This window comes from Heterodontus francisci, chromosome 38 (genome assembly GCF_036365525.1).
Source record: "Heterodontus francisci isolate sHetFra1 chromosome 38, sHetFra1.hap1, whole genome shotgun sequence".
In the NCBI taxonomy this organism is placed as follows: domain Eukaryota; kingdom Metazoa; phylum Chordata; class Chondrichthyes; order Heterodontiformes; family Heterodontidae; genus Heterodontus; species Heterodontus francisci.
The window spans coordinates 11,735,257-11,754,718 of record NC_090408.1 but is presented as its reverse complement, the minus strand read 5'-3'; the positions used below and the strand labels follow the sequence as shown (position 1 = coordinate 11,754,718).

The 19,462-nt window shown below is 44.1% G+C and overlaps 1 protein-coding gene across 1 annotated transcript in view; it reads left to right on the top strand.

The window, feature by feature from the left end:
* LOC137352303 (transmembrane channel-like protein 3) overlaps positions 1-19,462 on the top strand; it is a 256,257-nt gene that overhangs the window by 205,812 nt on the left and 30,983 nt on the right. The window contains exons 13-16 of the mRNA XM_068017590.1: positions 5,844-6,065; positions 10,074-10,202; positions 10,288-10,355; positions 13,050-13,178. Of these exons, the coding sequence (XP_067873691.1) occupies positions 5,844-6,065; positions 10,074-10,202; positions 10,288-10,355; positions 13,050-13,178 (548 nt within the window). The remainder of the gene's footprint in view (positions 1-5,843; positions 6,066-10,073; positions 10,203-10,287; positions 10,356-13,049; positions 13,179-19,462) is intronic.

Sequence of the window (19,462 nt, the reverse complement as noted above, 5' to 3'; positions counted from 1 at the left end):
TCCCTCTCCTGCCTCTCTTTTTCCTCTAAACCAAGTTTCCTTTGTTCCAACTGTATCTTTGCTAGCAGTACCCTGTCTGGGTCTGCTTCTAACACTGCTTCTGATTCTTCAGATTCAAGGGAAAAATGGTTGGCCACGAGCCTTTGGAGTTCAGAATTCCTAACCTTGCCATTTACAGTGATCCCACACTGCTCAGCCATTTTCCTCAACTCCTCCATAAACAGTGCTTTCAACTTATCCCAAGTTACTTCACCCTGGCTTGGAGATCTACTCGCTTCAGTTACAGACATCTTAGCATTCAATCACACACAATCACAAGAAAACTTGTATTAAAATCTTGCTCTTTTTGATTGGGAACAATTTGGCTTCCCACTTCCAATTTCTCTTGTTTGGCTGTGGGTAAAATTCTGGATGCTAGGACCCAAATTTTTGTTATGACCAGGTGAGAAAGAGGTTTAGGGTTCCCTTTCAGCCTTCACCTGGTCTTACTGTAACAGGGTTTTATTTTTAAACACACTGTTTTTAGTTCCCCCTTGGTGAATCCTTGTTCACCGCTTTCCAATTAAAGGGCAAAGAAATGAGCACAAACAGGCTCTCTTAGTCTTAAAGAAGAAAGGTGAAATTTTATTCAAACTTAAACTCTAATTCGGTTGACGCCTATGAATACATGACACACCCACACTAGCATGCATATGCGATGTACACATTATACTCCATTTGCCAGATCTTTGCCCACTCACTTAACCTATCTATATCCCTTTGTAGCCTCCTTATGTCCTCTTCATAACTTACTTTCCTACCTATCTTTCTGTCATCAGCAAATTTAGCAACCATGCCTTTGGTCCCTTCATCCAAGTCATTTATATAAATTGTAAAATGGTGAGGCCCCAGCACTGATCCCTGTGGCACACCACTCGTTACATCTTGCCACATTGATCACATTGCTGTTTGTGGGAACTTGCTGTGTGAAAATTGGCTGCTGTGTTTCCTACACTACCGCTGTGTACACACTTCAAAATATTTAATTGGCTGTAAAGCACTTTTTGGATTGGGTTCTGCAAGACATGATAGAAATGCAATTTATTGTTTCTTATGGGTGGAAAATAATCATGTAAAATTATCGACCGATAACATATTATTCATAAACAAATCTTTTTATTGAAGCTTGCATATGATTACTTTGCTGTTTGGTCATTGATTATAGATTAAAGTTCTCGGTGAAAAATGCACTGAGTAGATTGCAAATCAATATGCTGAGAGACATGACAACCAATCTATTAATGCAAACATTAATCTGCCTTTTGTCTTAAGAAGAACAGCACAGGAGCCAAACAGTTGGCGGAGTTACACAATCCGTCCTACTTCAAAAGACAAATTGAAGATTTGATTCGGTTAACTCCAGGGTCATTTTTTTTTATTCGTTCCTGGTTGTGGGTGTTGCTGGCTATGCCAGCATTTATTGCCCATTCCTAATTGCCCTTGGAAGGTGGTGATGAGCTGCCTTCGTTACCCACTGCAGTCTGTGGGGTAGATACACCAACTGTGCTGTTAGGGATGGTGTTCCAGGATTTTGACCTAGCAACAGTGAAGGAACGGCAATATATTTCCACGTCAGGATGGTGTGTGACTTGGAGGGGAACGTGCAGGTGGTGGTGTTCCCATGCGTCTGCTGCCCTTGTTTTTCTAGGTAGTAAAGGTCGCAGGTTTGAAAGGTGCTGTCGAAGGAGCCTTCGCAAGTTGCTGCAACGCAGCATGAGATGGTACACACTGCAGCCACGGTACGCTGGTGTTGGAGGGAGTGAATGTTCAAGGTGGTGGACGAAGTGCCAATCAAGTGGGTTGCTTTGTCCTGGATGGTGTTGAGCTTCTTGAGTGTTGTTGGAGTTGCACTCATCCAGCCAAGTGGAGGGCATTCCATCACACTTGTGCCTTGGAGGGGTACTCAGGCACAGGGGAGTCAGGAGGAGATTTACTACTGCAGAATTCCCAGTCTCTGACCCTCTCTTGTAGCCACAGTATTTATGAGACTGGTCCAGCTCAGTTTCTGATCAATGGTAATCTCCAGGATGTTGATGTTGGGAGATTTAGCAATGGTAATGCTGTTGAACATCAAGGGAAGATGGTTAAATTCTCTCTTGTTGGAGATTATTATTGCCTGGCACTTGTGTGATGCAAATGTTACTTGCCATTTATCAGCCCAAGCCTGAATATTGTCCAGGTCTTGCTGCATATGGACATGGACTGCTTCAGTATCTGGGCAGTCGCAAATGGTACTGAACATTGCGCAATCATCAGCGAACATCCCCACTTCTGACCTTATGGTGGAGGGAAGGTCATTGATGAAGCAGCTGAAGATGGTTGGGCCTAGGACACTACCCTGAGGAACTCCTGCAGTGATATCCTGGGGCTGAGATGTTTGGCCTCCAATAACCACAACCATCTTCCTTTGTGCTAGGTATGACTCCAACCAGCGGAGAGTTTACCCCCAAATCCCATTGACTTCAATCTTGCTAGGGCTCCTTGACTCTATACTTGGTCAAATGCTGCCTTGATGTCAGGGGCAGTCACTCTCACCTCACCTCTGGAATTCATCTCTTTTTCCAAATTTGCACCGAGGCTTTAATAAGATCTGGAGCCGAGTGCCCCTGGTGTAACCCAAAGTGAGCATCGGTGAGCAGGTTATTGCTGACTAAGTACCGCTTGATAGCACTGTCAATGACACCTTCCATTACTTTGCTGAGGATTGAGAGTATACTGCTGGTGCTGTAACCGGCCAGGTTGGATTTGTTATGATTTTTGTGGACAGGACATGCCTGGGCAATTTTCCACATTGTCAGGTAGATGCCAGTGTTGTAGCTGTACTGGAACAGCTTGGCTAGGGGTGCAGCTAGTTCCAGAGCACATGTCTTCAGTCCTACAGCCAGGACATTGTCAGGGCCCATAGCCTTTGCTGTATCCAGCGATTTCAGCCATTTCTTGATATCACATGGAGTGAATTGAATTTTCTGAAGACTGGCATCTGTGATGCTGGGAACCTCAGGAGGAGGCTGAAATGGATCATCCACTTGGCACTTCTGACTGAAGGTGGTTGCAAATGTTTCAGCCTTGTCTTTTGTACTGATGTGTTGGGCTCCTCCATCACTGAGGATGGGGGGGGATGTTTGTAGAGCCTCTTCTTCCTGTTAGTTGTTTCACTGTCCACCACCATTCACGACTGGATGCAGCAGGACTGCAGAGCTTTGATCTGATCCATTGTTTGTGGGATCTCTTAGCTCTGTCTATCGCATACTGTTTTGCTGTTTGGCATGCATATAGTCCTGTGTTGCAGCTTCACTAGATTGGCACCTCATTTTTAGGTATGCCTGGTGCTGCTCTTGGCATGCTCTCCTGCACACTTTATTGAACTAGAGATGGTCCCTTGAAGATGTGATGTTGTCTCCACAAGGACTGTGCGGTGGTCACTCCTACCAATACTGTCGTGGACAGATGCATCTGCGACAGGTAGATTGGTGAGGTCGAGGTCAAGTAGGTTTTTCCCTCTTGTTGATTCCCTCACCACCTGCTGCAGACCCAGTCTGGCAGATATGTCCTTCAGGACTCAGTCAGCTCAGTCAGTAGTGGTGCTACCGAGCCACTCTTGATGATGGACATTGAAATTCTCCACCCGCAGTATATTCTGTGCCCTTCCTACCCTCAGTGCTTCTTCCAAGTAGTGTTCAACATGGAGGAGCACTGATTCATCAGTTTCGGGAAGTCAGTAGTTGGTAATCAGCAGGAGGTTTCTTTGCCCATGTTTGACCTGATGTCATGAGATTTCATGATTTCCAGAGCCACTCCCTCCTGACTGTTATCACCGCCACCTTTGGTGGTTCTGTCCTGCTGGTGGGACAGACATACCCAGGGATGGTGATTGAGGAACCTGGGACGCTGTCTGTAAGGTATGATTTGGTGAGGACGACTATATCAGGGTGTTGCTTGATTGGTCTGTGGGACAGCTTTCCCAATTTTGGCACAAGTCCCCAGATGTTCGAAGGACTTTGCAGGGTCAACTGGGCAGGGTGTGCCTTTGTTGTTTCCAGTGCCTAGGTTGATGCCGAGTGGGCTGTTTTTTACACTGGCTGTCAGAACCCTTGAGAAACAGAGGACACAGATTCAAGGTGAATGGTAAAAGAGCCAAAGGCAACATGAGAGAACTTGTTTTTATGCAGGATGTGATTAGGATCTGGATTCCACTGCCTGAAAGATTGGTGAAGGTAGATTCAATTGGGGCTTTCAAAAGGGAATTGGATTAGCACCTGAAGATATTTACAGGGCTATGGGGAAAGGGCGAGGGAGTGGGACTAGCTGAATTGCTCGTGCAGAGAGCTGGCATGTGCTCAACAGGCCAAATGGCCCCATTCTGTGCTGTAACCATTCTACAATTCGATGATTTTATGAATTTCCCTTTTAGTTTCACCCTGCATTTTCTATACTCCTCTAGGCTTTCTGCAGTATTGGATCTCTGTATCTGACATAAGCTTTCTTTTTTTTGTGCCTTGTCTTGCTCTGTACGCTCTCCGACATCTGGGGGCTCTACATTTGAGAGTTCTGCCCTTATTTCTGGGAATACATTTGTTCTGAACCCTCTCTACCTCCTCCTTGAATACCTCCTACTGCTGTGTCACTGATTTACCTTGAATTAGCTGCTTCCAGTCCACAATTGCCAGAGCATGTCTCAACTTAGTAAAATTGTCCTTTCCCTAATTTAAAACTTTTGCTCTTGGTCTATTCACGTCCTTCGCCATAACTACTCTAAATCTAACTGAACTATTAGCATACCACCAAAATGCTCTCCCACTGATATCACTTTCATCTACACAGTTTCACTTCCTAAAACTAAGTCCAGAACTGCCCCTTCTGTTGTTCGGCTTGCTACGTCGTGGCTAAAAAAGATCTTCTGAATGTATTTTAAGAATTCTGTATTTTTATTACACTGATTTTATCCCAGTTAATATTAAGGTAGCTGAAATTCCCCACTATTACTGCCATATTGCTTCTGCACTCCTCAGCAATGTGCCAAAAAATTGCTCTTCTATCTCCCTCTGACTGGGGGTCTATAGTACACTCCCAGCAGTACATGTGATTGCCCATATTTTGTTCGTCAGTTCAACCCATATGTCCTTATTCGATGACCCTTCCATTATCTCATCCCTACTCACAGGTCTGATTGTTTCTTTAAGCAATAATACGACATCCCACTCCTCTTTTGTCCCCTTCTCTATCCCATTTGAAAACCCTGTAACCAGAAATGTCAAGTTGCCATTCCTGCCCTTCTTTAAGCCACCTTTCGGTAAAGCTATCTGTCTTTTGGATGAGACGTTAAACCAAGGCCCAAACATCCCTCTCAGCTCTACGCAATAGATCCCATGGTACTATTCAGAGAAGGGCAAGGCCGTTCTCTCCGGTGCCTTGGCCAATAATTATCATTTCCCCAATATCACTAAAGCAGATTCTCCAGTCATTATCACATTGCTGTTTGTGGGATCTTGCTGAGCACAAATTGGCTGCCGTGTTTCCTACATTACTACAGTGATTACACTTCAAAAGTACATTGGCTGTAAAGCGCTCGGAGATGATCTGAGGTTGTAAAAGGTGCTAAATAAATCCAAGTTCTTTCTTTTTTTTAAAGTTGGTTGAAGTGGCTGAAATCTAAAATAAAACAAAATCTGACAGATTAAATAGATATGAAACTATAATGTAACCTGAACTATTAAGAAAAAGTTTGAAATAGCACAAAAGAAATGGAGTAATGTTTATTACGAGATTAGAAAATCCTTCTGTTTTATCTGAACCATTTTCTGCAGGATAATTCCAACAATACAGGTACTTCATTTTTGGCAACCAGAGCCCTCCCTGAGGAGGAAAGTCTCTCAACTATCGTACCTGAGATAAGGCTGAGGCGGAACACTTCATTCAGCTCAGAAGACAATAAAACGAAACCTTTAACCAAGTTTAACAGGACGGCTTTGTTTGATTACAACATCCTATCTCAGCAAGACCAATGTTGGGAAACCTATGTTGGACAGGTTTGTGAATGCAACTGCGTTAACATAGTTCTTTATAGTTTTATATGCACTGTCATTCTGTGTTAGAATAGTAAGGTGACTCACCAAATAATGAGCACTGGGATCGCTTCTGGGACCGGAAAATGTCAACTCTGGTTGGGTCTCTTCCTGGAAGTCTCATCACATGACCTCTTGCTGCGAACCGCTACTCCTCCACAGTGGTCCATCCTCTGGGCGCACAGCCTTCCCAGGACAATTGAAACACAAGCATTCTCAGGCCAGATTTCAGGAGGAGGCAGTGGCCCTGCCCACCGGCTGAATAGTTGGAGGCGAGCCCACCTCCGCTGGGCCTGCAAACCATGCTACTATTTTGTGTGGCCCAGGCCCTTAATTGGAAGAAGTTGGGGCTTCCTCCGCTTTGAGGCAGGAAGTCCCGCCTCCAAGCAGTGCCAGTCAATCAGAGAGCTAGAAGCTCTTCAATCCCAGCAGCACCACTGGGAGCGGTGGCCACTGCTGGGACTGCACCTAGCGTGAGGAGCAACATGGACGTCGACCTTCAAAGAGAAAAGTTTAGGTCGGGCCTCGCCAGGGACAATCAGCTAGCCCTGCTATAGTCAGAGAGCAGAGAGGGGGTGGGGCGGGGGGTGGGTGCGGTGTTGGTGGTAGTTTTACATCCCTTGATTCTGGAAAGGTCCCAGCAGATTGCAAAATCGCAAATGTAACACCTCTATTCAAGAAAGGAAGGAGACAGAAAACAGGAAACTATAGGCCAGTTAGCCTAACATCTGTCATTGAGAAAATGCTGGAATCCATTATAAAAATAAGTAATAGCAGGATATTTAGAAAATCATAATACAATCAAGCATGGTCAACGTGGTTATGTGAAAGGGATATCATGTTTGACAAATTTAATAGCGCTCTTTTAGGAAGTAACAATCAGGGTGGATAAGGGGAACCAGTAGATGTAGTGTATTTGGTTTTACAAAATACATTCGATAAGGTGTCACATAAAAGGTTACTACACGAAATAAGAGCTCATAATATTGGGGGTAATATATTAGTATGGATAGAGGATTGGCTAACTAACATGAAACAGAGAGTCAGGGTAAATGGGGCATTTCAGGTTGGCAGACAAACTAGTAGAGTGCCACAGGGATCAGTGCTGGAGCCTCAACTGTTACAATCTATATTAATGACTTGGATGAAAGGACTGAGTGTATTGTAGACAAATTTGCTGACAATACCAAGATAGGCAGGAAAGCAAGTTTTGAAGCGGGCACAAAGAGTCTGCAAAGGGATACAGATAGGTTAAATGAGTAGGAGACAAGTTTGTCATATGCAGTATAATGTGGGAAAATTTGAAGTTGTCCACTTTGGCGGGAAGAATAGAAAATTTGAATATTATTTAAATGGAGAGAGACTGCAGAATGTTGCGGTACAGAGAGATCTGTGTGTCCTTGTACATGAATCACAAAAAATTAGCATGCACGTACAGCAAGTAGTTATGAAGACAACTGGAATGTTGCCCTTTATTGCAAGGGGGATAGAGTATAAAGGTAGGGAAGTCTTGCTACAATGGTGCAAGGTACTGTGGAAAATTGCCCGGGTATGTCCTGTGCACAAAAAGCGGGACAAATCCGATCTGGCCAATTACCGCCCCATCAGTATACTCTCAGTCATCAGTAAAGTGATGGAAGGTGTCATCGATAGGACTATCAAGCACCACTTACTCACCAATAACCTCCTCACCGATGCTCAGTTTGGGTTCCGATGGTACCACTCAGCTCCAAACCTCATTTCAGCCTTGGGCCAAACTTGCAAAAAGAGCTGAATTCCAGAGTTGAGAGTGACTGTCCTTGACATCAAGGCAGCATTTGATCGAGTATGGCATCAGGGAGCCCTAGTAAAAATGAAGTCAATGGGAATCAGGGGGAAAACCCTCCACTGGTTGGAATCATACTGAGCAGAAAGGAAGATGATTATAGTTGTTCGAGTTGTCCATTGTCACTGTGTCAAAATCCTGGAACTCCTTTCCTAATAGCACTGTGGGTGTATCTACCCCACATGGACTGCAGCAGTTCAAGAAGGCAGCTCACCACCACCTTCTCAAGGGCAATTTGGGATGGACAATAAATGCCGGCCTGGCCAGTTCCGCCCACAGCCCAGGAATGAATAAAATAAAATCATCTGAGCTCCAGGACATCACTGCAGGAGCTCCTCAGGGTAGTGTCCTAGGCACAACCATCTTCAGCTGCTTCATCAATGCCTTTCCCTCCATCATAAGATCAGAGGTGGGATGTTCGCTGATGATTGCACAATGTTCAGTACCATTCGCAGCTCCTCAGCTACTAAAGCAGTCTGTGCCCATATGAAGCCTGACCTGGATAACATTCAAGTAACAATTGCACCACACAAGTGCCAGGCAATGACCATCTCCAACAAGAGGGAATCTAACCATCTCCCCTTGCTGTTCAATGGCATTACCATCACTGAATCCCCCACCAACATCCTGGGGTTACCATTGACCACAAACTTAACTGGGCCTACACTACATGGGCAGCAGTGGTTCAAGAAGGCAGCTCAGCACCACCTACTCAAGGGCAATTAAGGACAGGCAATAATGCTGGTCTTGCTAGTGACATTCACATCACAACAAATAAAATAAATTACACTGCTCAATCTCTCACGCGATACAAGGAGCTAAGATCTGAACAGGAAGTATAATGAAAAACTTATCAAATAAAGCTGTGTACTGACTCTGAAAGTTACATCAGATCATTTAATAATCCATTTCCTAACCAGAAAGTGCTTTTCTGAGTGATTCCGAATAATCGAATGAAGTTGCTTTTTTGCCATTGATTTGTAAAGAACACTTTCAGCCACATCTTCGCTTCAAATCTGAACCTTACTAACCAAAATTCCATTTGCAAGCTAAAACCCAAAGGTCACAAGGACAAGTCACATTCCCTCACCTTCAAATCTCCCTTGAGAGGACTGTTGCCCTTTCCCACCAGGCACATGACCCCCTCCCCACCCACTGCAAGATCAAGCCATTTTGCTGAACACAGAGGACCTTTGGTTCAATGAGATTGCCAGGGGCTGTCTGTGTGTAAGGAAAAAGAAACTAATGATTCCATACAAAACTTTTAATTACTGTTAATGTTTTATTTCTCACGCTCTTCCCATATACAATAGTGTGAAGTAGTGGAATGATTCGCCAGGTGATTAAGTCTGGTAGGTCTCAACGTGATCACTGTTTATACTTGTCAATAGGGTGGTCAGTCCTATACGGTGGGAAGGTTCTACAGGTTCCTGATACCCATACACTGAGTTGGGGCGGATACCCATGTCCACTGGACATGAGCATCCCACTGGATGTCAACCCAGAATTCAGAGCTGGAGCACTAGTCGCCAGTCACTGGGACCATCGGAGCAGGGTTTGAGCCCTGTCTTTCATTCCGGGCGGGAATGCTACCCCAAGAAAAAAGCTTACTCCATCACTCATTGATGACGTTTATGATGAGGGGCATTGATAAGTTAGATAGGAAAAAACTTTTTCCCTTAGCGGAGGGGTCAATAACCAGGGGGCATAGATATAAGGTAAGGGGCAGGAGGTTTAGAGGGGACTTAAGGAAAAAAAATTTCACTCAGAGGGTGGGTGGAATCTGGAACGCACTGCCTGAAGAGGTGGTAGAGGCAGGAACCCTCACAACATTTAAGAAGTATTTAGATGAGCACTTGAAGCACCATAGCATACAAGGCTATGGGCCAAGTGCTGGAAAATGGGATTAGAATAGTTAGGTGCTTGATGACCAGCACAGACACAATGGACCGAAGGGCCTGTTTCTGTGTTGTATAACTCTATGACTCTGAGAAATGCTACGTGTTGAGCATTCAGAAAGACAGTCTCTGTAACATAATAGCAAAGAAGGTTGCCATTCAGCAAATTCATTTCATCCCCGTGGCAAGCTATTTATGTAAATCATTATATCCAGCACGAGTTAAATAAAGGGCTGTTTCTATCTTCAGGAGATGCTGAAGCTGTCTATTATTGACATGCTTTTCACTGTGGGTAGCATCCTGCTCATCGATTTCATCCGCGGGCTGTTCGTGCGATATTTGAGTGATTGTTGGTGCTGGGATCTGGAGAGTAAATTTGTGAGTATTGTACAAATTTGGACATTGCACCAATTTCACTGTTTATTGCAGCATGTTCTCATTTTTTGTTTCAAATCTCTTGCAGCCAGAGTATGGAGAATTCAAGATTGCTGAGAATGTTTTGCATCTGATATACAATCAGGGAATGATATGGTACGTAACAAAACTCATACAGGAGTTAGATATTTCTCATGGGTAATTAGAACAAATGAAACAGCATGAAAGCCAAAACGTAGGAGTGGGATTAGGCCATTCAGCCCCACGAGCCTGTTCTACCATTCAATTAGATTGTGAGCCAACTGTTATCAAAAATGTTGGGAGGCTAGGGTATTTCTTCTCTATTAATGTAATGCATTCAAAAAAAATTTGAGATAGTCTGAGGATGAGGGGCTGATAATTTCAGAGTTTAGTGCTGTTACCAGTGTTATTTTATAAATCAATTTAATGTGAATTCTGTGCCTTTATATTTATGTGTGTGCGAAGCAACTCGTTAGATTAAAGTGCAGGTCGTAGAATTGGCCCTACAGCTCCATCTGTGACCCATCTACTAATGCTCCATTCCTGGAATAGAAGCTCGCAAACCTATCTATTTTTTATTCATTTGTGGGATGTGGGTGTCGCTGGCTAGGTCAGCATTTATTGCCCATCCTTAATTGCCCTTGAGAAAGTGGTGGTGAGCAGCCTTCTTGAACCGCTGCAGTCCTTGGGATGTAGGTACACCAACAGTACTGTTAGAAAGGGAGTTCCAGGATTTTCACCCAGCAACAGTGAAGGAACGGTGATATAGTTCCAAGTCAGGATGGTATGTGGCTTGGAGGGGAACCTGCAGGTGGTTTCAAATCTCTTGCAGCCAGAGTATGGAGAATTCAAGATTGCTGAGAATGTTTTGCATCTGATATACAATCAGGGAATGATATGGCCTTGTCCTTCTATATGGTAGAAGTTGTGGGTTTCGAAGGTACTGTTGAAGGAGCCTTGGTAAGTTACATCTTGTAGATGGTACACACTACTGCCACTGTATTTCGATGGTGGAAGGAGTGAATGTTGAGGGTGGTGGATGGGGTGCCAATCGAGTGGGCTGCTTTGTCCTGGTTAATGTCGAGCCTCTTGAGTGTTGTTGGAGCTGCACCCATCCAGGCAAGTGGAGAGTATTACATCACACTCCTGACTCGTGCCTTGTAGATGGTGGACAGGCATTGGGGAGATAGGAGGTGAGTTACTCACCACAGAATTCCCAGCCTCTAACCTGCTCTTGTAGCCACAGCATTTATGTGGCTGGTCCAGTTCAGTTTCTGGTCAGTGGTAACCCCCCAGGATGTTGATCGTAGGGGATTCAGCAATGGTAATGCCATTTAAAGTCAGAGAGATGGTTAGATTCCCTCTTGTTGGAGGTAGTCATTGCCCAGCACTTGTGTGGCGTGAATGTTACTTGCCACTTATCAGCCCAAGCCTGGATGTTGTCTGGGTCTTGCTGTATCAGGACATGGGCTGCTTCAATATCTGAGGAGTCGCGAATGGTGCTGAACATTGTGCAATCATCAGCGAACATCCCCGCTTCTGACCTTATGATGGAGGGCAGGTCATTGATGAAGCAGCTGAAGATGGTTGGACCTAGGACACTACCCTGAGGAACTCCTGCAGTGATGTCCTGGGACTAGCATGATTGACCTCCAACAACCACAACCCTCTTCTTTTGTGCTAGGTATGACTCCAACCAGTGGAGAGTTTTCTCTCTAATTCCCATTGACTCCAGTTTTGCTAGGGCTCCTTGTTGCCACACTCGGTTAAATGCTGCCTTGATGTCCAGGGCAGTCACTCTCACTTCACCTCTTGAGTTCAGCTCTTTTGTCCATGTTTGAACCAAGGCTGTAATGAGGTCAGGAGCTGAGTGGCCCTGGCGGAACCCAAACTGAGCGTCACTGAGCAGGTTATTGCAACTAATAGAATTACAGCAATATTACACCCACACAAAAGTTAAAGCTGCACCAGATTTAGTGAGGCAATTATCAGGTTTTATTAAGATCCACTTTTTAAAACAAATAATGATGTGAAATATGACCAGAGATGAAGTCATTGCCTGAGATGTCAATTTTTTGTTAGGCCAATATGTTGAAAATTGTGAAAGGCTAGAACCCAGTAGATAGAAGCAGATTGTATCTGTAGTTGAGGGGCCATAGATACAAGATTAAATGTCAGAGATTTAGAACAGAGGGAAGGAGAAACGTCTTCACACAGAGAGTTGTGAGTGTGTGGGACTCATTTCCAGCGTTATTAGTTGAGGCAGAAACTAAATCTACATTCAAGATCAGATTCAGTAGATGGATGAAAGAAAAGGGGTTGCAGGGATGTGGGAACAGGGCAGGTAAATGTGATTAAAATTGATGTGAGTGATCTGTTTCTGCATTGTAACTTCAAGGTAATGCATTTTGGAGTGACAACTATAATCTCTACTAATAAAAAAAAAAGATATTGGAAATATGCAGGTTAGTCAGCATCTGGAAAGAAGACTGGCTAATATTTTGAACATAGGCCCTTCCTGAGGATTCTGATGAAATGTCTAAAGCCAACACAGTAACCTGTAGTCATTTGGTAGTACAGAACTTGAGTATTGTTGAAAACAGACATTTTATTGAAGCTTTTCGTCTTGCACTCATCAGGACAATTCGCAAGAATACCAATGTAAGGGAAAGCGATAAATTTATACTGTATATGTCTCTGTTTTCAGCAATACACAGTAACCTGTCTTTCCACTCCACAAATGCTGACTGACCTGTTGTGCATTTCCAGCACATTTTTATTTCAGATTTCCAGCTTTTGCAGTTTCTTCTTTTTGCCTTCAATCTTTAGGATGGGTGCTTTCTTCTCACCGTGTCTTCCAGCATTCAATGTTCTCAAACTGATTGGCCTCATGTATTTAAGGAGCTGGGCAGTGTTGACTTGCAATGTTCCACATCAGCAAGTATTCCGCGCTTCAAGGTCAGTGCGCTATATAAATATCACCATGTTCATGGTGAATAGGTTGTGATTGCTTAGCTTAATATTGAACCCAATTAGAAGGTATCAAGAAATCATTGGCTTAATTAGAACAATGCAATTATTGTGACAATTTGTGATCAATGATGTTGTGACAGATGCATATTTGTTAAACTCCCTTGTTAAAGTAACTTCCTAATTACATCACTCCCTCGTCTCCATATAATTAGTATCGATGTTTCTCAAATATGTTTGTTATTCCCCTGAACAGAAGATTATGTTCTCACTTGATTCAAGTCATCTGGATTCCTATGACTTCAGTTTTTCCCTTCGAGGAAGTTGGAGCAAGTTCTATAGTTGAAGACGTGGAATGGGTGATTCCCTGATCCCACATCGCAGCACGGAGTCTGTGCTTGCAGAGAGCTTGGGTCAATGATGGGGTTACAATACTGTGGTCCCAATTCTCCTGGAGTGGGGCTCAGTGCTAGGGATGCTAGGACACATACTCACCCCCGGAGATTTCCCTATGTAGAATGGTATTGGCAAGACTTGGAAGTGGGACAATAACTAGAGATTTCATCAGAGCTGCTCAGGAAGTGTGAGAGGAACCCTGTCCAGTAGCAGGCTGACAGCAGCTCCAAGGAAATTCCCAGCAAATGTCTTTTTGAATGAGCAACCAGTTACATTCGATTCACAATCAGTTAGCATTCAGTCACTAGTAACTAAATTATAAATAAGAGATGAGAACCATCCAGCTAAGTTTCTGAAGCAAATATATTAGAGCACAACACTAGGGGCTGAGGAGAGTGAAATTACTGCTATCACAGAAGAGTTAAAAGGGAAATAACACTTCCCTAATGAAAGTAAAATACTGCAGATGCTGGAAATCTGAAATAAAAACAGGAAATGCTAGAAATACTCAGCAGGTCTGGCACCATCTGTGGAGAGAGAAGCAGAGTTAACGTTTCAGGTCAGTGACCCTTATCATCCCAAGCCTGAATGCTGCATCTGGGCACGGACTGCTTCAGGATTTGAGGAGTTGCAAATGGTACTGAACATTGTGCAATCATCAGAAAACATCCTCACTTCTGACCTTGTGTTGGAAGGGAGGGCATTGATGAAGCAACCGAAGATGGTTGGGCCTAGGCCTGTGGAACTCCTGCAGTGTTGTCCTCGGGCTGAGGTGATTGACCTTCAACAATCACAACCATCTTCCTTTGTGCTGGGAATGACTCTAGACAGTGGAGAGTTTTCCCCCTGATTCCCATTGACTTTAATTTTGCTAGAGATCCCGTCTGCCACACTCGGTCAACTGCTGCCTTGATGTTAAGGTCGGTCACTCTCACCCTCTGGAGTTCAGCTCTTTTGTCCGTGTTTGGACAAAGGCTGTAATAAGGTCTGGAGCCAAGTGGCCCTGGCAGAACCCAAACTGTATATTGGTGAGCAGGTTATTTCAGTGTAAGTGCCACTTGATAGCACTGTCGACGACACCTTCCATCACTTTGCTGATGATTGAGAGTAGACTAATGGGCCGGTAATTGGCTGGATTGGATTTGTCCTGCTTTTTGTGGACAGAACATACCTGGGCAATTTTCCACATTGTCAGGTAGATACCAGTGTTGTAACTGTACTGGAACAGCTTGGCTAGGAGCATGGCTAGTTCTGAAGCACTAGCCTTCGGTACTATTGCCAGAATGTTATCAGGGCCCATAGCCTCCTCTGAAGGTACAGCTGCCAATGGTGGAATGATTAAAATTGAAGTCAGAATTAGAGGAGCACAGATATCTCAGAGGGATGTGGGGCTGGAGGATGTTGAGTTTGATTGCTCCGTGATTGATTGCTCTGTGCTGTGTTTGTTTGTAAGACTGCTCACAATGCTGTCAGTCAACTCTAAGTGGCCGTAGAGAAACTGAGACAGATCTGGGCAGCCATCTGAATAAAAATCTACACACACACAAATCGAGAGTCTAGTTTCTACATGCCTGAGGTATGAAACATAACAGGAGATTACAGAGTTAGGGAGGGGCAAAGCCATGGAGGGATTTGAAAACAAGGATGAGAATTTTAAAATCGAGGTGTTGCTTAACCAGAAGCTAATGTAGGTCAGCAGCCACAGCTGTTATGGATGAATGAGACTTGGTGTGAAGTAAGAACAGAAAGTACTGGAAATACGCAGCAGGTCAGGCAGCAACTGTGAAGGGAAAAGCAGAGTTAATTGTTCAGGTCTGTGACATTTCATCAAAACTTGGATATGGGCAGCAGAGTTTTGGTTGGCCTAAGGTTTACAGAGGGCACAAAGTGGTTTGGAATGTATTAGAATAGTCAAGTCTAGAGATAACAAAGGCTCATAAGAACATAAGCAAAAGGAAGCAGGATTAGGCCATACAGCCCCTCGAGCCACTCCGCCATTCAATAAGATCATGGCTGATCTGATCTTGGCCTCAATTCCACTTTGCTGCCTATTCCCTATAACCTTTGACTCCCCTATTGTTCAAAAATCTGTCTAACTCAGCCTTGAATACATTCAATGACCCAGCCTCCACTGCTCTCTGGAGTAGAGAATTCCAAAGAGTATTTCCAGATTACCCCACAAAGGGAAACATCCTCTCAGCATCTACCCTGTCAAGCCCCCTCAGAATCTTATATGTTTCAGTAAGATCACCTCTCATTCTTCGAAACTCCAATGAGTGTAGGCTCAACATGCTCAACCATTCCTCATAAGACAACCCTTTCATCTCAGGAATCAACCTAGTGAACCTTCTCTGAACTGCTTCCTCAGTCTCTCTTACGAACATACGGGCATATGAATTAGGAGCAGGAGTAGGCCACTCGACAATTCAAGCCTGCTCCGCCATTCAATAAGTTCATGTCTGAACTGATTACTCCACATTTCCACCTACCCCTTATAACCTTCCATCCCCTTGCTTATCAAGAATCTATCTACCTCTGCCTTAAAAATATTCAAAGACTCTGCTTCCACCGCCTTTTGAAAAAGAGAATTCCAAAGACTCACGATTGTCTGAGAGAAAAAATTTCTTCTCATCTCTGTCTTAAATGGGCGACTCCTTATTTTTAAACAGTGACCCCCTAGTTCTGGATTCTCCCACACAAGTAAACATCCTTTCCACATCTACCCTGTCAAGACCCCTCAGGATTTTATATGTTTCAAGTCACCTCTTACTCTTCTAAATTCCAGCGGATACAAGCCTCGCCTGTCCAATCTTTCCTCATAAGACAGCCCAGCCATTCCGGGTATAAGTCTAGTAAACCTTCTCTGTACTGCCTCCAATGCATTTACATCCTTCCTTAAATAAGGACACCAGTAAATGTACACAGTACTCTAGATGTGGTCTCACCAATGCTCTGTGTAACTGAAGCATAACCTCCCTACTTTTATATTCAATTCCCCTCCTGATAAACCATAATATTCTATTAGCTGCCATTCCTGCTTCTGGTAAAATGTCCCGGCAGCAGAACTGAGCAGCGACCCCTCCCGACACGGTTTCGTGGTACTTTACCGGCTCCACTTTGCTGCCTCCTAGCCCACTACACAGAGACCGGTAAAATCTCCCACCTTTGTGCCCTCCTCATGACTTGCTTTCCCACCTATCTTTCTATGATCAGCAAATTTGGCTACAATACACTCGATCCCTTCATCCAGGTAATTAATATAGATTGTGTAGATAGTTAGATGGATTTTTGTTCTACAAGTAAGCCAAGGGTTAGGAGGGGACAGGCAGGAAAGTGAAGTTAAGGCCACAATCAGATCAGCCATTGGGTGGTGGTGCAGGCACGGGAGAGCCGAATGGCCTACTCTGTTCCTATTTCTTATAATTGTAAATAATTGAGGCCCAGCACTGATCCCTGTGGTACTTCACTAGTTACAGTTTGCCAACCTGAAAATGACCCATCTATCCCGATTTTCTGTTTCCTGTTGTTAGCCAAACCGCTATCCACGCTAATATATTACCCCCAACGCCATGTGCTCTTGTGTAGTAACCTTTTATGTGGCACTTTATCGAATGCCTTTTGCAAATCCAACTACTGGTTCCCCTTAATCCACCCTGCTTGTTACATTCTCAAAGAACTCTAATAAACTTATCAAACACCCTTTCATAAAACCCCATGTTGACTCTGTCTGATTGTATTCTGATTTTTAAATGTCTTGCCACTACTTCTTTAATAATGGATTCTAGCATTTTCCCAATGACAGATGCTTGGCAATGCTTTCTGTTTCCCTCCTTTCTTGAATAGACGTGATACATTTGCGGTTTTCCAATCCACTGGGACCTTTCCAGAATCTAGGGAATTTTGGAAGATTACATCGAATGCATCCACTATATCTGCAGTCACTTCTTTTAAGACCCTAGGGTTTCAGCAGCATCGTTAGATAGAGTGTGAAGAAGGGAGTTTGGTAAGTGAGTGGATTTTAAGGGTTAATTTCTCAAGACTAGTTTTTGTTTTGTTTACATTTAGCGATTAATTGAAATTCCTGTTTCAGTTACGAGGTAAGATGGTTTCTTGCAGTTTTAAACAGGAGTGTAGAAACACTCTGAGTGTAGCTGTAGCTAGTTAATTAGGTAGCTATCTTAAACTGGTTTCTGAGCTCTTGCAGAGCTGACACAGCATTGTTGTCAGAGCATAAATTCAGGGGACTCCCAGTGCTGCTTGTCTGCATTCAATGCTGCTGGAGGGCACAGAGTGTGAAGAAATCAGTTTGTTAATGAGGGAGTTCAGTCAGACGGGGCAATATAAATTAAGAAAAAATAAATTTGACTGCACTGAGAGCTGCTTTAAGTGCACAGAGTGTAAAGTGGGAGTTTGGTACATGAGGGAGGGCTCCTTTCTTTCTTTCTTTCTTTCTTCTTTCTGTCTTCTACCTTTTTTCAGCTTCCAGTAGCTGCCTGTCTCTTTGGTACAGGGGTAGAAGCTGATTGGTGAGTAACTGGTAAGTTATTCTACTTCTCATTGTAATAAAAAGTTTTTAAAGTGACATTATGGCAGGTCGGCTTAGCCAAGTGGAATGTATGTCCTGCGGTATGTGGGGAGTCATGGACACACCATGTGTCCTAAACGAACACATCTGCAGGAAGTGTCATCGGCTGCAGAAGCTTGAGCTCTGGGTTTTGGAACTCAAGCGGCGGCTGGAGTCACTGTTGTGCATCCGCAAGGCAGAGGACTACGTGGATTGCACATTTAGGGAATTGGTCACACCACAGGTTAGGACCATGCAGGCAGGAAGAGAATGGGTGACCACCAGGCAGTCTAAGAGAACCAGGCAGGCAGTGCAGGAGTCCCCTGAGTCTATCTTCCTTGATAATTGGTTTTCCATTTTGGATAGTGGTAAGAGCGATGGTTCCTCAGGGGAGTGCAACCAGAACAAAGTCCATGGCACCATGGGTGCCACAGCTGCAGAGAAGTGGAGGAAGAAAAGTGGAAGAGCAATAGTGATAGGGGATTCGATAGTCAGGGGATTAGACAGGTGTTTCTGCGGCAGTAAACGTGACTCCAGGATGGTGTGTTGCCTCCCTGGTGCCAGGGTCAAGGATGTCATGGAACGGCTGCAGGACATCCTTCTGGGGGAGAGTGAACAGACAGAGGTTGTGGTCCACATTGGTACCAATGACATAGGTAGGAAGAGGGATGAGGTCCTGAAAACATATTTTAGGGAGTCAGGAAGAAAATTAAAAAGCAGGACCTCACGAGCAGCAATCTCAGGATTACTCCCAGGTGCTAATGAGCATAGGAATAGGAGGATTGATCAATTGAACACATAGCTGGAGAACTGGTGTTGGAGGGAGCGAATCAGATTTCTAAGGCTTTGGGACTGGGGCTCTGGGGCAGGTAGGACCTGTATAAGATGGATGGGCTACACCTTAACAGGACAAGAACTAATATCCTCGCAGGGAGATTTGCTAGTGCTGCTAGAGAAGGTTTAAACTAGCTTGTCAGGGGGATGGGAACCTGAGGGGTAGCTCAAATTGGAAGGAAGTAAAGAGGTAGAAAAATAGTAAGTGACATTAGAAGGCAGGCAAAACACAGATGAGCATCAACTAGACTTAGAATGCAGAATAATATCAGGAAGACAAGGTTAAGGGCACACTACTTGAATGCACGCAGCATTCGCAACAAAGCAGATGATTTAAAGGCCCAAATAGAGGTAAATCAGTATCATCTAATTGCCATAACGAAAACGTGACTACAGGGTGACCAAGACTGGGAACTGAATATTCAAGGGTATTCGAATTTAGGAAGGACAGGTAAAAAGGAAACGGAGGTGGCGTTGC